Raw genomic sequence first — 12,765 nt, forward strand, 5'->3', positions numbered from 1 at the left:
ACAACATAGCATCCAAAATTGTATCATTAGGCATCAGAATATCATTTCATCATTTGCGAAACCTACATTTATCATTTTAGTCAAAACAAGAAAACTGATATAATAATCGTATACCAAAAAAAACAACTACAACATTTTATTTAACTAAACGTACTACTGACTGAAAAATTGCAGATGATATACATTTGCGGATTTAGCATATACCAGAAGGTTGAAAAGCATTTTAGTATAATGCTAGAAACATTAATTACTTTAAAGATTGTTAGTATTCCAACATGCTAATAGATACCAGTGCTTACATAAAGGCTACCAAAACTATCATTATTATTCTGAAATGATTATCAAACAACAATATAAAAACCCTAAACCTTGAAAGCAAATTATACACACACAACTACCATTAATGAATGCAAACAATGAAGCAACTTACCAAGTCATCTCTCATCGGCAGTAAAAGGAAACACCCTCATCCTATAATAGCAGGTACGCACTGAGTACTCTAGAATACTTACATTCTCTGGACAGTGCTTTGCGTTAAAACATCGGTTATAACAGAGTACCGTTAAATTCATCTTTTTTGTCTCCAAAAACATGGTAATATAGCAGATTCTATGAAAATATGTATCCAATCTGCTAGGTAAACCTAATGAATTGATAGTTCCTAATTGATAAATAGAGAATGCATACAAAAATTATAAATACACATAAACAAAACATATGCGGTCGATTCAATTAATCTACAGAACCAACACATGCATCATAGTCTTGAAGCAAAAAACCCTGGATCGAACATTTTACGAGGTTTTGGAAGAGTTCCTAAAATTAATTCAGAATGAGTAGGCTATTGATTTTCAATTTCTACCTAAATCAACGCTCAAATGCTATACAGTAATCCAGATTAAAGCCACTATAGGATTTAACAAAGACTTACCAAATGATCCAGTTGAAACTTCGATATCCAACAACGATGGGTTGTAATTGTCTGAGCAGTAGTTGTGTATCTTAGGATGAACATCGAGAGTGAGATAGCGAGAAAGAGATACGGGTTATAGAGATGGCGTTAGATAGAATGAAAAACACTAAGAGATTGGAGTACACAACTGAGGTAATCTGGATGAAGGGAACATTTTGCTTTCCTTTTCGCTATCTCACTTGCATCTACGTAGTACACGTATCTCTATTGCAAAGAGAATACGTGTACTTAGCAGGTGAGTTCCCTGCTGTTTTTTTTTTTTGTTTGTTTTTTTTTTGTTTTGTTATAGTTTTATGCTAAATAATATCTCAACACAGCTATTAGATATATATATATATATATATATATATATATATATATATATATATATATATTTCTATATTTATCTCTATATATATTAATATATATTTCATTTTTTAATTTAAATTCCTGAATCTGATATTTGTAATCAGTTAGATAGCGCTTCTAATTCAATTATTAATGTCGTTTGCAAATAAGTACTTAATAATTTGTAATCTTAATTTTTTAAGCATTGTATAACTAAAAACTTGAATTCATTTAATACATCATTATGATTAAGGCAATTCACTGTTACTACTTTTTTTTTAATTGTAATTTTTTGTGTGCTTTTCAGATAAAGAAAACGCGTCATATCTAGAGTTGAGTAATAATCATACTCCCAAACATGGAAATGGGTCGCAATTGAGTGATTCTTATGTTTTTGGTGTTTTTGAAAATTCAATCAATTCACCATTGAGCATTATAACTCATAGTAAGTATTCTGTGAAAGTATATGCATAAACATAAGGACTCTTATTTATTTGTTTAAATAATTCATATTTACAGGTGGTCAACTAATTAAATCGAGTATTAGTTGCAACAAGAAGTCGTCTCAAAGTTTTATATCCAATCAAGGTATAGAACGAATTAAATAATTGCCAATTTTTTTAAAATAATTCCTTTACCTAATTTCTATATTAATGAGTATAATGCTTTTTTTTTAATTACAATTTGAGATGGGGTAATTTATCACAAATTACTAATTTTGTATGTCTCATGCGTGGAATTGCTTTTCCTCAGCGGCTACAAGTTCAGTACAACGTACACAAGTTAGAGTAACATTAAATGATGTGACTAATGGTTAGTCACATAAACCATATTTATTTTCCATTAACATTTATTGTATTTTATATTAGAAATGTAATGATTTTTCAAATTATCTTATTAGTTCGGCCCTCTAAAGCACAATGTACAACAAAATTGAACAAGAAACCTGTAAAGTGCTACAAAGATTTACAAAAGTCAATGCCTATTAAAGCAACATTTACTACACCCGTTGACGAATCATTAAGTAATTTGAGTACAGGTTAGTGCTTTTAAATTCCATCTTATAGGATTATTTTAATATTAATAAACTTTTGCTGTGGTTTGATGTTCATATACTTTCAAAATATTTAGTATTGTATTTTTTAGTATATTAAATTTTATTGCCTAATATAAATGTGTCGTATTAACAGTTGTCGAAAATATGGATAGAAATGATGCAATTGTACATTGCAACTCAGGTACTTATTCTGATTAACATTACCTTTTTTAATATGTATAATTAAATAGAATGTTGGATTTTTTAAACTAAAATAATCATCTAAACCTAAGTTCTAATTTTGTTGACATTTATTTTATTGTTGTAATAAGTTTTGGGCACAACGAAACATCGAGGTAGTCAATGCACGAGGTCCAATATGGCGGTTGATTTTAGTCGCAATTTGGAAGCAGACTTTGCGACTGTGCAGGGACCAGCGGAGAGAAATACAGCGTTCTACAATAACGGTATGGAAATGTGAAATTAATTACTTTTTCGCTTACAAAACCTTCATTTGCGAATTTAGGAAGAACACGCATTAAATACATAGAGTAGGTATGCCAGTTTGACAACAAACAATGACAGTTACTTTTGTAAAAACAATTTTTGGGGTGCAGGTATTTCTTTGCCCAATAGTGACTTGGAGACGAATTGCACTATTCAAAGTTATAAAAAAATGACATGTGAAGCTCAAGCAGTTGTTCGCAATTTACAAGAATTGTTTGTTAATGTTGATACAGTCAAGGATGATAATGTGCGTCAAGACTATGGTAATAAAATTAGTATTAATCTTTAATTAAAATGGATACTGAGTTCATAAAATTATATGTCTTTTTAAATTTATGTAATTCATAATCATATATGGTTTTCTTCTTATTAGTGATTTACCACGATATTGGTGACCCGAGCAACATTTGTCAAAATTGCAATGCAATCTTTTGGTTTGAAGAGAGAATGAATAAAGGTGCACGTTACGGGACACCAAAGTATTCTGGTTGCTGTGGCCATGGGAAAATTCTACTCCCTAAGATGATGCGACCGCCTAAGAGGCTGTTCGACTTATTTTTTACTCATGGAGAAAAACAAAAAGAATTTTTAAGATATATTAGGAGGTACAATAACATGTTTGCTTTTACCTCATTAGGAGCAAAGGTGGACAAATCCATAAACATTGGTAATGGCCCTCCTATTTTACTTTTTACTTAATCATTATATTTAATTGAACTTCATAAATAATAAAGCTAACACAAACTTTTGCTGTCATTATTTTGTATTAGCATGGGTGAAAAGAATACAGCAGTGCATTTGGAAATAGTGGAAGATATTAAGCAAGATCTGGATGATCACAATGTGTTGGTGAAATCATTCTGCTGTGCCAAGGATCATATTGACTCAAATCTAGGAGTAGATTTCAAAATGAGGTTAATTGGTAAGCGAAATGGTGATGCAAGGACATACAACCTACCAACGGTATCAGAGGTGGTTGTTCTTATCGTGGGTGACATTGATCCAACTTTGGGTTCACGGGATATTTTGGTTGAGACTAATTCAGGTGGCCTAAAGAGGATAAACGAGCTTAACCCTGCTTATCTGCCTTTGCAATATCCGATTCTTTTCCCGTATGGTGAAGACGGCTATAGAGAGGATATCCAATTCAATGGAGTTCGAAAAAAGCAAAGTGGTGGTCGAGTTCGTGTCTCGCAGCGTGAGTTCTTCGCTTACAGGATACATGAGAGGTTTAACGATTTGTCTACAATGCTATATGCACGGAGAATTTTCCAACAATTTCTGGTAGATGCCTACACCATGGTTGAATCTAGCAGGCTTCTATATATTAGAAATAATCAAAAGGCATTGAGATGTGAAGCATACAAAGGCCTTTCAGATGCGTTGACCAGAGGATAAGTTGATACTAGCAAACAAGGTAAACGAATAATATTGCCATCCAGTTTCACTTGTGGTGCTATATATATGATCCAAAATTATCAAGATGCTATGGCCGTTTGTCGACATAAGGGTTATCCAAATTTATTTATCACATTTACATGCAATCCAAAGTGGCCGGAGATTCAAAGATACATGAAAAAATGCAACCTCAACGCTGAAGACAGACCAGACATTGTATGCAGGGTGTTTAAGATGAAGTCGGATTGCTTAGTCAAAGAAATACGGTCGGGAACACTTTTTGGTACTGTTACTGCAGGTATGTCGTCTTTAATCTTTAGTTTTTGTAAATCAATGTGAAGAATTTATCATATGTGGAAATTTTTGCAATCTAACATTTACTAAATTGTTCCCGTGTCAGTCGTATATACCATTGAATTCCAGAAGCGGGGCTTACCCCATGCTCACATTATAATCTTCATGGAAAGATTGTCAACACCATTTACTGCCCAATGGACAAATTCATCTCAGCTTAAATACCTGACAAAGAGGTTGACATGGATTACTACAAAGCTGTTGAAGAATTTATGATTCATGGACCATGTGGATTACATAGGCCAAAATCTCCATGCATGGTCAACAAGAAGTGTTCAAAGCACTTCCCGAAGAAATTTGTTAATGTATCAACTTGGGATGATGATGGGTATCCGATATACAAGCGAAGAGAAAGTTCTAGAATTGTAGAGAAGAATGGTGTGCAGTTGGATAGTAGATATGTGGTACCACATAATAGATACTTGCTTCTCAAGTATAAGTCACACATCAATGTGGAATGGTGCAATCAATCTAGGGCAATCAAATATCTTTTTAAGTACGTGAATAAAGGCAACGATAGGGTCACTGCAGAATTCTACAGAAGCACGAATGATGAGCAACAAAATGACGTTGTCGATGAAATAACAATGTATTACGATTGTAGATACGTCTCTGCTTGTGAGGCCACTTGGCGTCTTCTAAGCTATGATGTCCAATTTAGGCACCCCACAGTTGAAAGATTAAGTTTCCATCTACCTGAATGCCAATCTGTTATTTTCGAGGATGATGACCGTATAGATAATGTCCTGAATCGACCAACGGTGAATCAAAGTATGTTCACTGCTTGGTTTGAGGCTAACAAGAAATTTGGTTCTGCGAAGGAGTTGTCATACATTGACATGCCAACAAAGTTTGTTTGGAAGAAAGATATCAGAGAGTGGCATCCAAGGCAGAGGGGGTTCTCAATTGGAAGAATTTTTTACGTACCTCCAGGAAGTGGTGAAATATATTACTTGAGATGTCTCCTAAATGCAGTTCGAGGGCCGACTAATTTTGAAGACATCAAGTCATATAAGGGTGTCATATACCCCACTTTTCGAGAGGCATGTTACGCAAGAGGGTTGTTAGACGATGATAAAGAATACATTGACGCAATTAATGAAGCAAGCCAGTGGTCTACTACCCAGTCAATGAGGAAATTGTTTGTCATACTACTTACATCGAACTTGGTGAACTGCCCGAAAAATGTGTGGAATGTAGTGTGGCATCACCTAGCAGAAGATGTACAATTTAACAAACGCAAAGTGTTGCAACAAGAAGGTAAATTAGAATTCGTTATATATAATATTCAATACTTTAATATTTAAGCATAATATCTTTAACATTGTCCTTTACAAATTTTAGATTTGTGTTTGTCGGATGACGAAAAGAAGAATTTGGCACTGATTGAAATAGAGCGTTTGTTACAGTTGTACAACAAGACCTTGAATGATTACCCTCATATGCCAATTCCAAACTACGATCATGCTATGCGTTGTGATAATCGTCTGTTGTGGGATGAGCTTGATTACGACCGTGACGCATTATTAAAGGATAGTCAAACAATGGAAAGGCAATTGACGGATGAGCAAAAAGTTGTGTACGAAACTGTATTAAATGACGTAGATCAGCAAAATGGGGGGTTGTACTTTGTCTACGGTTACGGTGGTACTGGTAAAACATTTGTCTGGAGAGCGTTATCTGTAAAAATCCGATCTAGAGGTGATATTGTCATCAACGTAGCATCCAATGGAATTGCATCTTTATTATTGCCTAGAGGACGAACTGCACATTCAAGATTTGCAATACCAATTGCAGTCACAGAGGATTCAACTTGCAACATCACTCAAGGGAGTAACTTGGCAGAACTCATTATCCAGTGCAAACTTATAATATGGGATGAAGCACCGATGATGCACAAGCATTGCTTCGAGGCACTGGATAGGACATTGCGTGATCTACTTCGGTTCACTGATTAGAACGCTGCCAGCCGAACGTTTGGAGGCAAAACTATAGTACTTGGTGGTGATTTCAGACAAATATTGCCAGTGATCCCTAAAGGTTCAAGACAAGACATTGTGTCAACTCTTCGTACCTTTGGGATTCATGTCAAGTGCTGAGGTTAACAAAGAATCTAAGACTTTCAAACAAAGAATCAAGAGTTGATCTCAGCAACATTCAACAATTTGCATCGTGGCTAGCTGCTATCGGAGATGGCACAATGGGAGGACCTAATGATGGTTATTCAAACGTACACATCCCTGATGAAATGTTGTTACCATCTAATGGTAATGACATAGCCACAATTGTTGATAGTATATTTCCATTGTTCAAGGAAGGAGGTTGTTAGCAACAATACATATCAAATCGGGCAATTTTGGCTCCCATACTAGACGTTGTCAATGCAATCAATGAATATATGACTGATTTGCATGTTGCAGAGAGTAAGACATATCTCAGCTGCGATACTGTGTGTAAATCTAATTCAAACAATGGTATCCTAGTGGATATGCACACTCCAGAATTCCTAAATGGCTTAAAAGCGTCCGGCATACCTAACCATGCTTTAACTTTAAAGGTGGGATCTCCGGTTATGTTATTGAGAAACATAGATCACTCGATGGGTCTCTGTAATGGTACAAGACTTATCATCACCAGATTATCTGATCATGTTGTGGAGGCAAAGATTGTTACAGGGAATAATGCAGGCCAAATTGTCTTGATACAGATTGTTACAGGGAATAATGCAGGCCAAATTGTCTTGATACCAAGGATGTCAATGAATAATGCAGGCCAAATTGTCTTGATACCAAGGATGTCAATTACCCCAACTGATACAAGATTACCATTTAAATTCCAAAGAAGACAATTTCCTTTGATGCTATCATACGCAATGACTATCAACAAAAGTCAAGGGCAAACCTTGACACATGTAGGCTTACTATTAAGGAAACCGGTCTTTGTTCATGGTCAACTCTACGTCGCTGCTTCAAGGATTAGCAACCCTAAAGGTCTACGAATTTTGATAGCAAACGAAGGTACTGAGAGTAGTAATTATACTACAAATGTTGTGTACCATGAAGTTTTTAATAATTTGTAATCTCAAATATTCTATTGCTTTAAATAAAGTAGTTACCTTTTCTTAAATATTCGGTTTAATCTCATCCGTGCAACGCACGGGTATAATACTAGTTGAAAATAATAATAATAATTGATCATAGGAATTACAACCCTAAAATGTGGAGAAAATTTTGATTATAGTTGGTACTCATCTTCCATTTTGAAGAATAGTGAATGGCAACAATAATAATACACTTAACAAGAATGGTAGCCTCATTCAAGAATTCAAATTGCAGGGCAGGAGGGATTCATCTGCGCCCTGTTATGCTCTTGATCTCTGCACTCCTATCCAACGTGCAAAATCTACCCACCTATAAATTCATACACTATTGTTAGAGTAGTCTTATAGTATGAGAATTATTGATATAGTATAACCAAACCAAATAGAGAACAGATCGAAGGAACTATGCTCATACATGAGTGATCCAAGAAAGGTGTTTCCTGTTCGGAAAGCGAAGCACAGTGCACTAAGCAGGATCTTCTGGTTGTGTAGCAACGGCTCCAACAACCGTTGTTCGATTATCCCAGCAAGTGTTTGGTACCTGGTCGAGGAATTAAAGGATGGATGATGTAGGTGTTTCATTTCAACTAAAAAACTAAAATAAAAAAGGGGGACGAGTTTATTGTACCTAAGGTTGCTGGAAAGAGACATATAAACACCATATGCAGCTCCCGTGGCTAAAATTGGAATGTCCTCAGCTTCACGAGCAAATGATTTATCAATGGCCTTTCGCAATCTGATCAATGAATTTGTTATAACTGTACCAGTCTGCACCAACAAGGAATATATATGTCATTCCTGCGGGGCTGGGCTCAAGATGAGATCCATGCATGTGTTCTGTATGTATGTATGTATGTATGTATGTGTGTATACTTACCACGGATGCACCAGTGCCGATTGCAAATAGTTTTGCCCCATTTCTCTGCACGAAAAGTTGAACTCAAATCACGCACTAACTAACGTGTTAGGATTAAGTGGTACCCGCCTCCAATTGTTATACCATGGAGTTCATATTGTATTATGAACTCTTGATCTACAAATTATGTGTATGCGATTAACATATTTTGTTTTATTTTTGTACCTGTAAACAAATTGAAGGCACATAATATGGTAATTACAAATATAACATGATTACTACATACACATATTTTTTTTACTGCAAGTACAAAATATGTTAACGGCAGAGATGTTGTTAAAAACTTAACATCTTATGCGTCTGCAGTTAATATATTTTGTACTTATATTTAACAGTTTATGTATCTGTAATTACCATGTGATATGCCTTCAATTTGTTTACACATAGAAACGGTACAGAATGTGTTAATTGCAGGTACAAAATCTGAATGTTATTTTTGGCCTATAGTCCACAATGCAAGGTAGACCTTGGTCCATGGGATAATTTGTCACTGGCCTCCGCCTAGCAATTCTCCTTCTCAATACTTGCCATTTTGCACAATTTTTACCTTTGGTGGGACTCTAACCCGTAACTTTGATACCACTTATTAGACCAAGCATTTACTATTATGTTAAAAGTTATAACTCATAGCTAAGGCACAACTAACGCAACTCTTGACCCTTTACTGATCTCTACCCAACAATTCTAGTCACCTATTACTGGACTTGGCCATCACTAACCTCCGCCCAACATTATGGGTAATTACGGTACATAATTGAGAGACTAAAAAGCTAACTAGTGTATTTTTCCATTAAGAAAATAGTTGAAGTATGAATAAAAAAAATATACCAGCAAGGCACCAAGTCGTTGTAAAAAGGTGTAGGAAGTGCCAGCCAAGGCAATCTGAAACGCATTGTCGGGGCAGTTGTAAAAGAAAGTGGTGAGAGGTCCTCCTGCTGCAGTGATAGCAAGAGGTGGTCGGAGAGAAACAGTAGGGGCTGGGAGCCACACCAGCATGAAATCTGCAACCAAGGCCATTATCTAAAACAGCCATGCATTTACCATATATATATCATCCACCAATCAACAAATTTACACCACATTTTAGTAATTTACAAATTAAGAGGAGACAAGGAAATTTAAAAAGCATATATATATATATATATACCACATCAGCGCAAACAAAATCCAGCTCCTTTGAGAATTTCTCTCCTCGCTTCTGCAACTCTGCAGCCATCTACATCATCATCATCGTCATAAATGTTAGGATCAAGTGCTTATTATTATGCCAAAAAATATAATTAGTAGCGAATGCACAACTTTATTCATATATGTTGAAGAACTAAGGTGCTGGACTTACTCTTTACGGGGCGTTTGGTTGAAAGTATGAAATTAAGAGAAAAGGAATTGTATCTATGAGCAGATTATAAAGTGTAAATTATATTGTTTGGTGATGATAGGAAATTGGAAGAGAATAAGCGAATAAAAACTAAAATGACCTTATATAATAATATAATAATAAGAAGGGTAAAATAGTAATTTACCAGAATTACAATCCTCTATCATGAAATTGCAATTTCATAGTTGAAGAAAACCATGAAATTATAGTTCCATGAAGTTTGGTAGGAATGGAAATACAATTCCATCCTACCAAACACTTCATTACCACTCCAATAAATAAGATACTCAAAATAGAAAGTATATATATATATATTGATGAGATGAAAAATCAATTAACTAAGAATGCATGTGAATCTATCCCAGCCTAATCAACACTGTACTGAACCACTGCACCTTAGTGAAGATACCAACACCACACTCCATGCCAAGTTTAGCCAAGAAAAGGTCATCTCCCAGCAACCGCTCCCTGAACCCTCCAAAGCGGAGAAGCCACCGGAGAATCAATGATTTTTCCAGCTCGAAATACCGGTGAACTATCATTCCCGGAATCTTTCCCGCTTCAATCGCCGCTGCCATGTCTTTAGGCAAACTATCCAGTGATCTTCCAGTTTCAGATAACACCAAAATCGCCTCTGCTTTGTTTTTCTCCCCTGCATTTCCGTCGCCGTGGTGACCTTCCCCTCCTCCCTTTCCTCCTCCTCCCCCTCCACCACCACCGCCGCCGCCGGCCCCAAAGTTACTGCCGCCGCCATGATGGGCAAAAGAGAAAATGTGAAAAGAAGAACGGGTAGATGATCGGAAAGGTCGGAGTTTGAGAGAGAAACTAGTGACGGGATGAGTGTGAGTTGGGCTTGGGAAGCTAAGGAATGAGTGGTGACGGAGAGGGAGAGGGAGAGGGAGAGAGTGAGTCAACGATGCGGAGAGATGTGCGGTGGCCGTGGCGGCGGAGATAGCCATTGGGAGTAGCGAAGCGGTGGTCCTCCGTTTTGCTTGGTGGGAGGTGGCGAAGGGAGAGAGAGAGAGGATTTGAGTGAGTTTAGTGGTGGGAATTTCGACAGTTAGATTGCGCTAACAACAGAACAGACATAAAAGATTTCTGGACTCATTCTGAGTTGTAAGTTTGAATGCGACGTTCAATAATTAGTGCTTACTTTCTTTTTAAAATAAAAAATTCTCTGTTATCTCGGTCAATATAGCACAAATGTCGAATATGTAGTCTCTACCGAGCTTTTCAAGATTTTCTTAAAGAAAAAGACCTCAAACTATAAGCAATTAATCATTGAAAATATTATGAATAATTGTATAAGATTTTGATTAGCTAAAAAGATAATTTGAAAAATATAAGAATCCTCAATTTTATTTTGGTAGTATCTAAGAAGGAAATTATTTTTTAAAGTTACTAGTATTTTCGCCCGTGCAATGCACGGAATGGATTTGTTATAATAATATATTAAAAATTAAAAATATTTGGATCGATATATAATTATTTGAATTAGAACATCAAATATTATATAGTGCAATTGAAGATATGTTTTGGATCATTTATATTTTTTGATGTTATCATTGCGAGTTTGAGCAACAATTGCTCAAATTAATAGCTGATGTGTAGATCTACGCATGCGGTATTGTAACTTTTGAAGATTTTATATATCATTATTTAGGATTTTTATAAATTGGGCTAATGTACTTGTTCTCTAGCAACTCAGTTATAGGAATCCATTGTTATCTTAAACATATGTTTTTTTGTTTAGATATATGAAGGCAAAAAAAAAAAGTTTTTTTACCTTTATGAAACATGTTGAATGTGAAGGAAGATATCGCAGAGTCAACCAGTAAAAACATGTTGTCTAGCCCATTAAAAATTCTGGGTGAGGTGATGTCTCTATGACAGCATATTACACAACTAATATACTTCAAAATTACAATCTTGGGAAGAACATCCAGCAGCAGCCTATTGATTTCGAACAAAAATCCTTTCATATCTTTCAGATGATCACAAGTGATCTTTGTCCTGGACTGGATATTTTGTCTCTTCTGCCTAAATCAAACACACAATATACAATATTTGTACCAATAATCCAAACATACAATACACATACAAATATTACATAAGTCATGAGTCAAATAACAATTATTCACAAGTACAATAGAAATTATTTTTGAGGGATAGATTTTAGAAAGATGGTGCACATAAACACTTACGAAAATGATTACTTTTGGGGTAAAAGTATTTTGGTAAACATGAATACTTACCCTAGAAATCAAAATTCACTGCGCACACTCGAAACACTCATAGTTGATAATCCTTGTTTGCTAGTTCGTTTCTTCCTTTTGGCGAGAAAAGAGAAAAAACTATGGGGAATGATGGAGAATTTTTAATTTTTGCAACAATGGAAGAAGATGGGAGAATATATATTCGGATTAAGATGTTATGGAAATGAGTGCATAATGATTACTAATGAAGTGGATATAATAGGATTGTGATTAAATTAGGTAAAGAAATGTGTAGTATTGTAAGATATTTATTTATATAATAACTATTTCCATATGAACGTATGTAACTGTTAATTTCATAATTACATTACATATATGTATAATAGGATAATACTATATTTATATATACGTATATAATATAATATGATTGACATTCATAATTTTTGTATCTCAACCAGAATAGGAATACATTTATGTAAATAACCACATTCTTATCTCATTAATATTATTATATTCTATCATAATAATTACCATAATTACTAATAACCTATTATAACCAA

At 34.9% G+C, this 12,765-nt stretch overlaps 4 protein-coding genes across 4 annotated transcripts; 3 read left to right on the forward strand and 1 right to left on the reverse strand.

Moving 5' to 3' along the window:
* The first annotated feature begins 3,614 nt into the window (after nt 1–3,614).
* On the forward strand, nt 3,615–4,241 carry LOC116022418. The gene has a single exon (XM_031263146.1). The coding sequence runs from the start codon at nt 3,615–3,617 to the stop codon at nt 4,239–4,241; it is 627 nt and encodes a 208-aa protein (XP_031119006.1).
* Nucleotides 4,242–4,777: 536 nt separating this feature from the next.
* LOC116022421 lies at nt 4,778–6,553 on the forward strand. Its single transcript, XM_031263148.1, has 2 exons — nt 4,778–5,855; nt 5,940–6,553. Exons 1-2 carry the CDS (start codon nt 4,778–4,780, stop codon nt 6,551–6,553), a joined length of 1,692 nt encoding a protein of 563 aa, XP_031119008.1.
* Nucleotides 6,554–6,795: 242 nt separating this feature from the next.
* Nucleotides 6,796–7,865, forward strand: LOC116022422 (ATP-dependent DNA helicase PIF1-like). The gene is made up of 3 exons (XM_031263149.1): nt 6,796–6,916; nt 7,016–7,612; nt 7,861–7,865. Exons 1-3 carry the CDS (start codon nt 6,796–6,798, stop codon nt 7,863–7,865), a joined length of 723 nt encoding a protein of 240 aa, XP_031119009.1.
* LOC116021750 (protein RETICULATA-RELATED 4, chloroplastic-like) lies at nt 7,724–11,055 on the reverse strand. Its single transcript, XM_031262221.1, has 7 exons — nt 10,385–11,055; nt 9,759–9,827; nt 9,440–9,631; nt 8,573–8,617; nt 8,324–8,463; nt 8,111–8,236; nt 7,724–8,005 (listed from the first exon to the last, which is right to left on the reverse strand). Exons 1-7 carry the CDS (start codon nt 10,946–10,948, stop codon nt 7,957–7,959), a joined length of 1,185 nt encoding a protein of 394 aa, XP_031118081.1. The 5' UTR covers nt 10,949–11,055; the 3' UTR covers nt 7,724–7,956.
* Between the last annotated feature and the right edge of the window lie 1,710 nt (nt 11,056–12,765).

Source organism: Ipomoea triloba, chromosome 6 (genome assembly GCF_003576645.1).
Source record: "Ipomoea triloba cultivar NCNSP0323 chromosome 6, ASM357664v1".
In the NCBI taxonomy this organism is placed as follows: Eukaryota; Viridiplantae; Streptophyta; class Magnoliopsida; order Solanales; family Convolvulaceae; genus Ipomoea; species Ipomoea triloba.